The sequence below is a fragment of the Mustela nigripes genome, chromosome 12 (genome assembly GCF_022355385.1).
Source record: "Mustela nigripes isolate SB6536 chromosome 12, MUSNIG.SB6536, whole genome shotgun sequence".
Classification (NCBI taxonomy): domain Eukaryota; kingdom Metazoa; phylum Chordata; class Mammalia; order Carnivora; family Mustelidae; genus Mustela; species Mustela nigripes.
The window spans coordinates 5,095,786-5,110,046 of NC_081568.1; the positions used below are offsets into that span (position 1 = coordinate 5,095,786).

General features: G+C 47.1%; 1 protein-coding gene across 1 annotated transcript in view; it reads right to left on the bottom strand.

The window, feature by feature from the left end:
* LOC132028158 (uncharacterized) overlaps nt 1-14,261 on the bottom strand; it is a 28,480-nt gene that overhangs the window by 11,611 nt on the left and 2,608 nt on the right. Inside the window, 11 exon segments of the mRNA XM_059416772.1 lie at nt 1,074-1,322; nt 6,840-6,966; nt 7,721-8,764; nt 8,873-10,009; nt 10,012-10,113; nt 10,116-10,656; nt 10,658-10,784; nt 10,786-11,161; nt 11,347-11,755; nt 11,757-12,343; nt 13,945-14,044. Coding sequence (XP_059272755.1) covers nt 1,074-1,322; nt 6,840-6,966; nt 7,721-8,764; nt 8,873-10,009; nt 10,012-10,113; nt 10,116-10,656; nt 10,658-10,784; nt 10,786-11,161; nt 11,347-11,755; nt 11,757-12,343; nt 13,945-14,044 — 4,799 coding nt within the window.

The window sequence follows — 14,261 nt, forward strand, 5'->3', positions numbered from 1 at the left end:
TGCTATCATAAATGGAATTGATTCTCTAATTTCCCTTTCTGTATTTTCATTGTTATTGTACAAGAAAGCCACTGATTTCTGTACATTGACTTTGTATACTGCCACATTACTGAAGGGTAATGTTTTTTGTTTTTTGAGTTTTTTTGTTTGAGTTCTAGTAGTTTTGGGGTGGGGTCTTTTGGGTTTTCTATATAAAGTATCATGTCATCTGCGAAGAGAGAGAGTTTGACTTCTTCATTGCCAATTTGGATACCTTTTATTTATCTTTGCTGTCTGATTGTTGTTGCTAGGACTTCTAATACTATGTTGAACAAGAATGGTGGGAGTGGGCATCCTTGTCATGTTCCTGATCTCAACGGGAAGGCTGTGAGCTTTTTCTCATTGAGGATGATATTTGCTGTGGGTCTTTCATAGATAGATTTTATGAAGTTCAGGAATGTTCCCTCTATCCCTATACTTTGAAGTGTTTTAATCAGGAATGGATGCTGGATTTTGTCAAATGCTTTTGCTCCAACAGTTGAGCAGACCATGTGGTTCTTCTCTCTTCTTTTATTAATTTGTTCTATCACATTGATGTATTTGCGAATGTTGAACCATCCTTGCAGCCCAGGGATGAATCCCACCTGGTCATGGTGGATAATCTTTTTAATGTGCTGTTGGATCCTGTTGGCTAGGATCTTGTTGAGAATCTTAGCATCCATATTCATCAGTGATATTGGTCTGAAATTCTCCTTTTTGGTAGGGTCTTTGCCTGGTTGGGCGATCAGGGTAATGCTGACTTCATAGAAAGAGTCTGGAAGTTTTCCTTCTGCTTCAATTTTTTGAAACAGTTTCAGGAGAATATGTGTTATTCCTTCTTTGAAATTGGTAGAATTCCCCAGGGAATCCATCAGGTCCTGGGTTCTTGTTTTTTGGGAGGATTTTGATTAATGCTTCAATCTCCTTACTAGATATCGGTCTATTCAGGTTGTCAATTTCTTCCTGGTTCAATTTTGGGAGTTTATGGTTTTCCAGAAATGCATCCATTTCATCTAAGTTGCTTAGATTATTGGCATATAACTGTTGATAATAACTTCTGATGATTGTTTCTACTTCCATGGATGTTGGTTGAACCTTCTGGGCGGTTGATGATGGTTGATGATGGTTGTTGATGGTTGTTGATGGTTGATGATGGTTCGTGATGGTTGTTGGTGGTTGGTGATGGTTGATGGTGGTTGATGATGGCAATGTCATCAAGCAACAGGAGTGGAAGGTAGACATGGACCATGCACTGACAAGGGTAACTGGGTTCCTGCAGACACACTTGTATGAGCAAAAGGTACCTGTGCAATCCAGCACACATCTTCCAGAGACCAGAGCCTTTTTTATCCCTAGATGTAAGACCCTCAACCACCATCATCACATCCCACCCAAGTCACTGTCTACTGTCACATTTATTTCCTTGGAGAGAGTGATGTCTTACCTCAAAAAAGTTTTTCCTGACTGACTTTCATCCTACACTGGCCACTTCTTTCCTTTTTATTAACTTATTTTTTCTCATTCTTCTTTGTAAATTTCTCCTGCTCCACTTTGTGTATGTTTTGTAGGGTTTCTTTCAAATTAGGTATATCTTTTCTCTCACACTGTAAGTCCATTTTGCTCAAAATGACATCATATATGTTCGGATCTTCCCCACCCCAAATGCATTTGGTGTTCCTGCCAGGTGTTCTCAGCACTTGCCTGCAGTGGTATCGAGTGCCTTGCATTGGTTTTGTGGGGAAAGGGGGCCTGTTTGCCCAGCTCAGTACTACACACAGAGTTCACCCCACCAGTAAGCAATCAATAGCTTTTTGTGGAATGAATGAGTGAGTGAATGAATGAAAAATTTGCTGATTAATTAACAACAGAGCTATCACCAGAGGGCACCACTTTGCCACATAAAACTGGCATCGTGATTTCACACCTTCTCTCTTTTTTAAAGTAATCTCTACACCCAACGTGGGGCCCCAAACCCATGACCCCAAGATCAAGACTCACATGTTATACTGACCGAGCCAGCCAGGCACCCCTCACAACATTCATCTTAACCATCATTGAAAACACAGCTAACCTGGCTGGTTCCTAACTCTAAAATTAAAATGGATTCCATGGCTGATCAAGAAAAGATAGAGAAAAAAAAAATTTGTAATGTTTGAACATTAATATCCGTAGCTTGGTTTTTATTTTATCCTCATGATAAACCAATACAAGCTCATCATAGACCATTAGGATTAGAATAGCACAAAAATTTATTCTAATTTGATAGCCCAGAGATAAAAGTGATTAATTTTTTTCACCTCTCTGGTGAATTCTCCTTCAACCTTGTCTCTATGTCTTACACTCTTGGTGTCACTCTGCAGAGTCATTCTTGGGTTCTTTTTCCATTTACTGTGTGTTCTTTCAAATTGCTTGTAGCTCTCTTAAAATTTTAGATTAATACTGACATGTCAGTGGATCCATTGTTTAAATTTTGATGCATCTCTCAAAGAAGTCTGAAATGTGTGAGTGTACCTTAAAGTCTTCCCTCAAGGAGACACCCCTAAAATTTCATAGCCATGGCATCTAGTGGAGACCAGCTTGACCCGCTTTTTCTTTTCTTTTTTTTTTTTTAAAGATTTTATTCATTTATTTGACAGACAGAGATCACAAGTAGGCAGAGAGGCAGGCAGAAAGAGAGGGGGACGCAGGCTCCCCACTGAGCAGAGAGCCCGATGCGGGGCTCAATCCCAGGACCTTGAGATCATCACCTGAGCTGAAGGCAGAGGCTTTAACCTACTTAGCCACCTAGGTGCCCCCAGCTTGACCAGCTTTAAAGAACAAGCAGGTCCCACCACCTGAGATCCGGAAAATGTCCTAAGCCAACAGAATACTAAATTTCTCATCCATCTAACCTCTAGTAATAGAAATAGTGTTCTCCTTCCCTTTTACACAGGCTGCACACTGCAGAATATCCATCTTGTGATATCCCTCCACTTTCCTGACATGTTCCTGAGGTAGCCACTAATTGTTAAGTTGGAGAGACTGCAAATCAATGGGCACTTTATAGGGTGAATTTTGGCAGTGCCCTCCTCTTCCCAGTAGTGGGGAAAACCAGTCTTTCATCCCTCCTCATATTGTTTTGGGAGGTGTTTTTTGTTTGTGCCCACAATTATACAGCCTTGTTTTAAACACTGTCCTATTTTTATAACAATGCTAGACGACATCCCAGAAATACCCATTACAATATTATGTTGGCAGTCCCATTGGGTACATTTTCTGCATATTTGGGAAAATGGTCCTGGCCAAATGATTTCATTTACAGAAAAAGATCTTCGTTAAAATATGATGTAATCTCTTGTATAAACTATGTTGACAAGTTTGGTTTGATTTTTTTCTCTTTTCCTTGGCATTCTTTTCTTTAAAAAAAAAGACACGATTTTCTTCTTTCAATGTTGCTTTCTTTTACTCTTTTCTGAAAACTATATATCCATTTGACAGCTAACAATAATTTCAGAGAAAATACTAGCAAAGGGAATAAGGAAGAAGAAAAAGAGTGGGACTAATTTATGGCTCTTTGGAGGTGAGAATGAAAAAGTTTAATCAATAAATAATTTATAAGCAAAACACAAAAAGTTAGTAACGGAAGATAAGTCCTGGTCTTCAGGTTTTTCAGCTTAGCAGGGGAGCCACCTTCTCAGCAATCACAGGAAGCATGATATTTGCCCAGCTGAGCAAGAGGTCAACTCAGAGCCGAGAAGTGAAATCATCTCCCCTTGCTGTTTTGTTTGCCAACACCTACAGCAAATGCTCCCTGGTGACATTGCCAAAAATAAGACATTAGTGGAAGTACCACCAAGGGGTATTGAATGATATGACAATGGAACATGGGTTTTGGTTGAAGTAGCCTTCTATTCCAGAGAATCTAGGGTCAACTCCATTACCTTCAGTGGGAGTAGAAATCAAGAAACTCCTTGGCAACATTGCCTCTGTTTAATTTTGCTAAGGTTGCTAATATTTTCCTCTTGAGAAACTGATGCAAAATGGGACTCGGTCTTCATGATTCTGTTGGTTCCCTTTCCTGAAGCCTAATCTTGAAAATTAAGGTCAATCTCAGCAAAGAACCACGCTTGGGTGCCCCCCTATGAACTTTATTACTCCAGGAACTGTTATTTTGTGATTAACATTATTTGGATTCTCCATTTTGATCTAAGATTTTAAAGGAGGAGAATGAAGTGCAAAGTGAGTCTGACTAGCTCAGTAGACTCTTGTCATCACTTCATTTCAGTTAAACTACCAGCACCTGATATGCGTAAAGTGCTCTGCAAAGTGTCCCATGGCAGGAGGGGGGTTTCAAAAAACAATCATAAGTTATTCTGAGAACCTCAAACTATTTGCATTGCTTATAATTAAGTCAACCTTCCTTGTGTCATTAGTGCCCCTGAAACTAGACTTCTCCCCAGAAACAAGGGGGAATTTGTGGCCATGCCTGTGAGGGAGCAGTGAGGATGCCTGGGAGAAAGGGCATTCTGGAAGCTTCTCTGGGGTGAGGATGGGGACAAGCAAGCATTTCCTTCTCTCTTTTCCCTAAACGCACTTGGCATCCCCTTCTGCGCCCGCATGAAGGACCCAGCAGGACAGGCACCCCTGCCCCCCAGAAGCATCTTTTCTGTCTGGGAAGGTAGAAAACAGAGAAGTAGATATTCTCACTAATGAACAAGTGGTCTGAGAAGATGGAACAGGTGAAGGGACAAGGGTCGGCGGGCAAGGCCTCTTCTCTTTAGAGAGATGGAGAAGGGTCTCGCAAAGTACATGACCTAAATCCTGAGGAAAAGTCATGATATAAAGACCTGGGTGAATTCCTCTGAGCAACTAAAACAGCAGATGCGGAGTTCCCAGAGCCAGAAAAACAAGTTAAAGGACAGGGCGGCCGTGTATAAGAGTGGGAGAAGAGCCTAACCTAAGATCCTCAGAAATTCTGTTCATCGTGCAAAACAAAGTGAGTGAACATGTAAGAATCCACAAACTAAGACTCCATCTACCTGTTGACTCAAGGACAAAGGGTCAGATGGGCCTTTTCCAGTCAGACCTCGCTGAGAGGACTCAGTATCAGACTGTTGGTGTGAAAGTCACCCTCTCTGATGCGTTGTCTCTGCTTTTTCTCAGCTCAGCTCCTGTGAGGGTTTCGTCATTCAGATTTCATGTGACCCACTTATCAACACAACGCAGCACTGGGACTGAAATACCAACTGAGTATTACTCCCACCTTAAAAGACCACCAGAGACGTGAGTCAAAGCCCAGCAGCAAGGGTCGTTTATTGCAGGTTCGAACCTGGACCTCTGCGCCACTCGTTGCCGATAACGCTGAGAGGTCCAGAGCTGGGTTGGTACAGGGTTTTTATAGACAGATACAAACAAGTTTCCGGTAGGGCTGATCTGATTGGTTGACAGTTTAAACAGGCATACTTGGCGCCAGCGGATTGGTTCAGGGGGCCCGCGTGCAAGAAACAAGCAAAGCAGTCTTACGGAAGCAGAACCGGCCGGTTAGCCCGCGCGCGCGAAAAAGCAAGCGTTCAAACAGAAGCGAAACTAGCTGGTTAACAGGATAAAAATGCACTTCTAGCCAGGGGGGTTCTTTTGGTCTTTCATTCCCCCCTTCTCTCAGGTGCCTGAGGAGCCAATCTTGGGTCCTTGGTTGTCATCAGTGAGGTCATCGTTGTTGCTCAAGTCTAGGGGCTGATACTGCTGTCTTAGGAGCATGATTTGTACTGTCTGAAGGCGTTGATTGACAAAGGCCACCAGACGATTTAAAATACATGGGCCAAAGGTCAGTAAAAGGATCAGAATACAAAGGGGTCCTAGGAAGGAGGATATTAAGGTGGTCAGCCAAGGGGATGAATTAAATCATGACCGGAACCAACCTTGCCAGCTTCACGTTCCCTTTTCCATTTTGCCAATCCTTCCTGTACCTTAGCCATCGAGTCTTTGACTACTCCTGAGTGATCTGTATAAAAGCAACGTTCTTCCTTAAGGGCAGCACATAAGCCACCTTGTTGGAAGAATAGGAGGTCCAATCCCCGTCTATTTTGGAGGACAACTTCTGCTAATGAGCTGACAGACTCCTGAAGTTTAGAAATGGATAATTCTAATTCCTGTATATCTATATCAATGGCTTCTCGTAAGTATTGATAGTGATGTTGTTGCGAGATTGGGGCTGAAGTCCCAGTAGCCACCCCGGCGGTACCTAACCCTAGGCCTAGCATAAGTGCCAGGGTTAGGCTTACGGGTTCTCTTTTAGTTCTACGTAATCCTCCTTCCCAATATGACATTAAATCTTCATAAGGATCATAGATTAAGCGAGGAATCAGGTGGACCATTACACAGTAGTCTGCACTTAGGTTTAATGCTCCTGGGTGGATGCATGGAGTTATCCCACTGGTGCAGGCCCACCAGGCATCTTGGGGAGGTATTACATATTGCTCTGTGTTATTTATAGTAAGGTTCTGACTACATAAGTGCATGTGTTCAGGCGGGATCTTTCCTACACATGTCCCCCAGCCCCGTACGGCTGCTAAGGTTAGGCGGGGGCTTCGACTTGTCCACCGGCATATGGAGGGTGCAGATGATAGATTGTAACCTCCTGGAGTGGCCAGCCCCTTGTAAAAAGGGGGCGCTATGTCATAACATAGCCAACAGGACTCAGTGGCATTGGGATTAGTATAATTCAGGACTTGAAAGGCATATTGGATCAACTTAAGTAGGTGGTCATTGGGGTTTCTTGATCTAGGTTTTTCAGTACTTATCATAGGCCGTTTGGTGGGGCTTGTGGGGAGTGGGAGGATTACGGTCCGATTGTGGCCGTCTGTGTTGCCCCGTAAGTGGTAGGGCTCTGAGTGACAACTGTTAGGCGGGGCCTGGTTGGAGGTGGTGGGGCAAGTACGGGGTTGGGCCCTATGGTGGCTTTAGAGGTTTCTATAGAAAGTTTTATAGTGAACGTTAGACCGTCATCATAACGTTCTTTATAGAATCTGAGGCCCCAGGTATATCCCCTCACCCAGTTAGTTTGTCTTTTTCCCGACTCAGTAAAGGCTATTTTGAGTGGGTGACACCACTGGTCTTTACAGGCTGGGTTCTGTGTCCATTTGGGACTGCTCCTGGCGTGAGAATAATTCGCCGTCACGGTTATGTAGTCCCAGCCTGAGGTGGGTTTCCAATAAGTGTCACCTGTGGTTTCACAGCCCCAATTGCGACAATAAAAGTGAGCTGCCCCACTACATGAGTGGGTCCATTCCCTGGGTCTGTGAACCCCAGGGCATACATAGAAGGTAAGTGTGCTTAACATACTTCGCTGACTCCAGTTCCCACAGCCTCCCCAAGGGTCTAACCCGAGTCGCCCCCGGGGGGATGGCTGTGAAGGGGGCTTCTGGAGGTCAAAGTAATTTTCTGCGTCCCAGTTGGCTGGGGCTCCCATGGCTAACTTACAGACGTCAGGGTATAAGTTAGGCCACCAGGTGTAGGGAGTAGCTGTGTGTGACATGTTCCAAACTACTAAGCCCGCACTATTAGTGACTTGCCAAGTCAAAATGGCTGGGGCATGGGGACTGGAGGCCCCATACCATGGCAGGAGTGTAAACAGCAGAGCAAAGAGAGGAAGTTTCATATTAATTATTGGGGAAACAGGAGTCAGGTTTTCGGCGCAGGGTTAGTTTAAGAGGATTGTCCTTACTGTGGTCCACTGTCCAACTGATGTCCTGGTTGGGTTTTCTGATGAGATCTGACAGTGGGTCAACTGGCTTCGCGTGGGTGTGGTGTATCCAGGTTGCTATGCTGTCCACCTTGATGGCTGTAGGGGTAGTCAGGATAACCTGGAAAGGTCCCTTCCAACGAGGTTTGAGGGTCTCGGCTCGGTGTCGCTTGACAAGAACCCAATCTCCAGGGTGGAACTGATGGGGTACAGACGGAGGTCCTGTTGCATATAAGTCCCTTAGTCTTGGCCAAATACGTTTATGGACTCGTTGTAAAGCTTGGAGGGAGAATAAAAAGGAGTTATCATGATCTGACTGGATAAGGTCAGTTCTGAGTTTAGTAGGTATGATGGGAGGAGGCCTACCATACATGATCTCATAAGGTGTGAACCCCAGCTTATATGGGGTGTTGCATACTCGATACAGAGCGTAGGGGAGCAGAGCCACCCAGTTAGCGCCAGTCTCCATGGTCAATTTAGCAAGGGTCTCTTTTAAGGTTCTGTTCATTCTTTCTACCTGTCCTGAACTCTGGGGTCTATATGCACAATGTAATTTCCAATTAACCCCAAGTATGGAAGCCAGACCCTGACTTACCTTAGAGACGAAGGCTGGCCCATTGTCTGATCCCATCATAACAGGAAAGCCATACCTAGGCAGAATATCTTCGAGTAGTTTCTTTGCCACCACCTATGCAGTCTCATGCTTGGTTGGAAAAGCCTCAGTCCATCCTGAAAAGGTATCTATAAACACCAGTAAGTACTTATAGCCATATTTCCCAGGCTTTACCTCTGTAAAGTCTATTTCCCAATAGACTCCCAGCAGGGTTCCCCTCTCTCGGGATCCAGTTATAGAGGAGTGTGGGCAGGCGTTTTGAAGTTGGCAAGCTGCACATCCGGTGGCAATTCTTTCTGATTTTTCAACGACGTTTTTGATAGATAGTTTGGATTGTCACATAAGGTCCTGTAGCCGTCTGGAACCTAAATGAGTTGTTTGGTGAATTCACTCTAGAACTTCTTGTCCCATGGCCTCGGGGAGGATGATGTTATTTTTCATATCTCGCCACCAGCCATCCTTAACCTGGGCCATTGGGAGTTTACTCATCCATGCGATGTCTTTTTCGGAGTATTCCGGATGGGGTGGCAGTTCTTGGGGTCCCGGGTTGGGTGGTTGTATTGGTAGCGTTGGGACTTTGCTACAGGCTACTTGGCGAGCAGTCTGATCAGCAAAATTGTTTCCCCTAGAGACTGGATCGCTTGGTTTTTGGTGTCCACAACAGTGGACTATGGCCAATTTCTTAGGGGCCAAGATGTCTGCTAGTAAGGCCAGAACTTTGTCCTTGTCTTTGATGTCCTTTCCCTCAGCAGTGAGTGATCCCCTCTCCCTATAGATTGCCCCATGGACGTGGGCCGTGGCGAAGGCATATCGGCTGTCTGTATATACAGTCATCCGGAGGCCCTGCCCTAATTTGAGGGCCTGTGTCAGGGCGATTAGCTCGGCTTTTTGCGCTGAGGTGCCCGGAGGCAATGCACCAGCCCAGATAATTTCCGTCTCTGATGTGACTGCGGCCCCTGCATACCTTTGTCCTTTGCGGACGAAAGTGGTGCCGTCAGTGAACCAAACGACTTCAGCGTCTATTAGGGGATAGTCCTGCAGGTCTTCCCGTAGCCCATGGACCTGGGCTAAGATGTCAATACAGTCATGGAGGGGAGCATCCAGGTCTGGGTCAGGCAGTAGTGATGCGGGATTTAGGGCCTGAGGGGAAGTATAGACTATCCTCGTAGGATTGAGCAATAGTCCCTGGTAGTGGACCACGCGAGTGTTGCTCATCCATCGGTCAGGGGGCTGTTTGAGGACGCTTTCAATGGCGTGTGGAGTGGTCACTCGTAATTCTTGACCCAGTGACAGTTTATCAGCGTCCTTTACCATCAAGGCGGTGGCTGCTATCATTCGGAGGCAGGGGGGCCCTCCTGCTGCTACCGGGTCTAGTTTCTTTGACAGGTATGCTATGGGTCTAGGCCAGGGGCCTAGATGTTGGGTCAACACCGCCTTAGCCACCCCATTATGTTCATCCACGTATAGGTGGAATGGTTTGGATACATCCGGCAGTCTTAGCGCCAGGGCTGAAAGGAGGGCCTTTTTCACCTGTTGGAAAGCCCGTTCTGCCTCTTCCGTCCACTCAAAGGTCTGCTGAGTTTTAGAGGCTATGTACAGGGGTTTGGCCATCTCAGTGAAGCCCGGTATCCACAATCGACAGTACCCTGCCGTCCCGAGAATTCTCTTACCTGCCGCGGTGTAGCAGGTCGGGGAATGCGGAGTACAGTGCTCTGGCGGGCGTCGGCGAGCCATTTTTGTCCCCCTTTCAATAAGTATCCCAGTACATTACCTCAGACTTGCAAATTTGGGCCTTTTTCGCTGAGGCCCGGTACCCCAGGTCGCCGAGAGCCTGGAGGAGGTTTTCAATTCCTTGTAGGCAGGTCTGTTGGGAATCTGCAGCTATTAAGAGATCATCTACATATTGCAAGAGTGTTATATCAGGGTTTTGCTTTCTATATTCACTTAAATCCTCGTGGAAGGCCTCATCAAACAGGGTGGGCGAGTTTTTGAACCCTTGTGGGAGGCGAGTCCATGTCAACTGTCCACTTATACCTCTCTCAGGGTCTGTCCATTCAAAGGCGAAAAGATCCTGGCTCTTGGGGGCCAAGGGCAAGCTAAAAAAAGCATCCTTTAAGTCAAGAACTGTGTACCATATTCTGGTGGGCCCCAGGACACTGAGGAGAATATAGGGGTTAGGGACAGTAGGGTGTATGTCCATAACCCGTTTATTAACTTCCCTTAGGTCTTGTACAGGTCGGTAGTCCCCACTATTGGGTTTACGCATCGGTAACAAAGGTGTGTTCCAGGGCGAGTGACAGGGGCCGTAGCACACCTGAGTCCAGGAGACGTCTAATATGTGGGGTGATGCCCGATTTAGCTTCCATGGGCAGGGGGTACTGTTTGACTCGGACGGGGTCAGCCCCAGGCTTTAGCTCTATGAAGAGGGCCGGCCATGCCTCCTGTTTCTGCCCAGGCTTTAGGGAATCGGTGAAGCCAGGACTCAATGTTGAGTTCCTGGGAAGGGGGGGTGGTTTGGTGGAGTAGATGTTCGTCCTCCAAACGCATTGTGAGTATTGATAACGGCAAGGTCTGAGAGCTAGTTACCGTGGGGCCGTCGGGTTGAAAATAAATGTGCGCTCCCATCTTGGTGAGTAAGTCTCTTCCCAACAGAGGGCAAGGGCTATCAGTGATGATGAGGAATGAAGGAGTTACTCCTCCTGTGCCTAAGTTAACAGTCCAGTGAGTTGTCCAAGGTTACCTTTTAGTCCCAGTGGCTCCCTGGACCCAGGAAAATTTGTCTGAAACTTCTCCATGGGGTCTGGTCAACACTGAATGATGAGCTCTGGTGTCAACCAGAAATTGTACAGGATCCCCTCCACTTGTAGGGTTACCCTGGGCTCGGGGAGGGGATCCGAACCCCGTCCCCTCTATTCTGAATCTCGGGTAACCAGAGTGGGGCTGGGTTTCGTTCCCCGTGGTTGCGGTCTATGCTTATTTTGGGGGGGTCAATTACGTGCCCAATGTCCCTTTTCTCTACAATATGCACATTGATCTGGGTCCAGATTGCGTTGGAACCCTTGGGCCTTTTGAGGTTCCCTTCGAGGGGTCGATTCTTCCTGGACAAACGCAGTTAGGACTTTGGACATTTCTTTTGTTACTTTGAGTTGCTTATCCTCCGGGGTATCTCGGGCATTATAAACCCGTTGTGCAATGCGGAGTAGATCTTGAATCTGTTTGCCCTCTGGGTCCTCTAGTTTCTGTAGTTTGTTTTTAATGTCTGATGCTGCCTGATTTACAAAAGACATGACTACTGCTGCCTGATTCTCAGGGGCTTCAGAATCCATAGGGGTAAACTGCCTAAAGGCTTCCATTAATCTCTCTAGAAATGCTGCTGGACTCTCTGTCTTACCTTGCAAAACTGCAATATACCTTGGCCAAATTGGTGGGCTTGCGGGCAGCAGCCCTGAGACCCGCCATTAGAGTCTGGCGATAAATGAACAGCCGTCCCCTACCTTCGGCCGTGTTGTAGTCCCAGTTGGGCCTAGTTAAAGGGAAACTCGCACTGATGAGGTCTGGATTCACGGTTGGTCTGCTATCGTCTCCGGAAACCAGCTTCCTTGCTTCCACCTGGATTCTCTCTCTTTCTTCGGTAGTGAATAGGATACGCAAGAGCTGCTGACAATCATCCCAGGTGGGCTGATGGGTGAACATGATGCTATCTAGAAGGGCTATGAGATCTTTTGGATTATCTGAAAAGCGCGCGTTTTGGGCTTTCCAACTGTAGAGATCACTAGTTGAGAAGGGCCAATATTGGAGTCGGGGATTACCAGTATCATCGGGGGGGCCAATCTCTCTAAGGGGCAAAGCCACAGTTGAATCTGCCGGGCGAAATGGATTTTCTCTCTGAGTGCGCTCCCTAGTGTGCCCGGCAGGGCCGTCAGTCCCTCCATGAGCGGCAGGGACTGCAGCAATTGCTTCTCGACCTTCTGCTTCAGGGCCCGGTGGGGCGGCTTCAGCCGGGGCAGGCACAGGGGGGGAGAAAGCTCAGTTGCTCAGCCGCAGTGGCGCTAGGGGAGGGGTTTGATAAGGGGGCGGATCTAGACTAAGTAAGTCTTGACTATCAGGGAGGACCGGTGGAGGGGGTGCAGATGGGGCACGAGATCCTCGTGCTTCTGTCGGCCTGGCTGCGAGAACCTTGCAGCTTTCTGGGAACAGAAAGGGGGCCAACCAAGGGGGAGGGGTTTCCACAAGATCCTGCCAGACTGTAATGTAAGGGACTTGGTCTGGATGTCCCTCTTTACCTGGGAGATATACCTGAGCCTTAACCTTAAGAATTATGGGGAGGCAAAAAGTGCCTTGGGTGGGCCATCCTACTCCGAAGGTTGGCCATTTGGAGCGACAGAAAGTGATAAGTCTTGATCTCCGGATATCCAGGCTCAGGTTATTGCCTCTCGCTTGAACATCCTTAAAGTTAGCCAGGAGAAGGGAGAGTGGGGTAATCTGAGTTTGCCCCATTAGACTAGGTTGTTCCCAGATCAAGATAATAGTTGAGACGAAAAGAAAGGCGCCTAGAATAGGCAGAAAGCGACAGAGACACCGGTGTAAGGGGTGCGAGACGCACGAGCAAGTGAGGAATTCGAAAGGGCGAATTGAGGGTGTGTGTTCCGGTTCAACCAGTCCGAAGGGGTGGATGAAAGCCTTTGGTGGCCTGGGGGTAGGAGCTAGGCAAGTTTCATCCTCCGACGGCGAGAGTAGGAATTCTTTTCCTCTGTCCACCAGGGTGAACCTGAAAGTGACATGGGTTAGGAGAGTGTGGGCAGGATAATTAGGGAAAGAATTTCCTCCAACCTGGAGGGGCAACTGTTAAGGTACAAGGGACCAGCGGTGTTCAGAATGTTAGGATTCTCATAATTTGTTTACTCTCATATCATTGACTCATTGAATCTGGTTTTAGCTCTTAATACCTATCTCTTATATTCCCTCCCGATATGTACGATGTCGCAGACAAGGGGAGGGGGATCTTTCAGGTGCTGTCCTGCTCGCGTCCCTCGCAGGAACTCAGGAGCGTCTTAGCTAAGGTCTATCCTATAAACCCCGGACCAGGCTACTCCATGGAGTAGATGACCATTATGCCATATGACGCTCTGCGAGACTCAGGGTGCAGCCCAGTCAGACTCCGTAGCCGAAGGCGGTGGAGCCACACAAACACATTCATACAGTCAGACATTCCTCAGATTCAAACGGGTTAGACACCCTCCCCTTAAACAGAATGTAACCTTCATAACCAGTACAAGGAACATATATCCACATTTAAAGACATAACATGAAGACATACATGAAGACATACGTTGTTGGCCTCCGAGGTGGGACTCGAACGCACGATCTCTGAGGGGCCGTTCCCGCCAGGCACGAGGGACGTCTCCGTCGGCCCGCTGGCAACCCTATAGCGAGTCCGCCAGGGCGTATTTGCCAGTCACCGCCCTGGGACTCTAACCCAGGTCCTGGGATTCTAACCCAGGAATAATCACAGAAAGGACAAGACACACAGTCAGGACATAAGAACAAAGCATATGAAAAACATAGAGACAAAAGACAAAGCCGGCTTTCTTACCAATCAGTTGCAGCGACCCGTTGACCAGTTGTCTGGTGGGCTTGAAGGGGAGATCTCGGTGGGACCTCCAAATGTAATGCCAACTGATTATTACTCCCACCTTAAAAGACCACCAGAGACGTGAGTCAAAGCCAAGCAGCAAGAGTCATTTATTGCAGGTTCGAACCTGGACCTCTGCGCCACTCGATAACGCCAAGAGGTCCAGAGCTGGGTTGCTGCAGGGTTTTTATAGACAGATACAAACAAGTTTCGGGTAGGGCTGGTCTGATTGGTTGACAGTTTAAACAGGCATACTTGGTGCCAGCGGATTGGTTCAG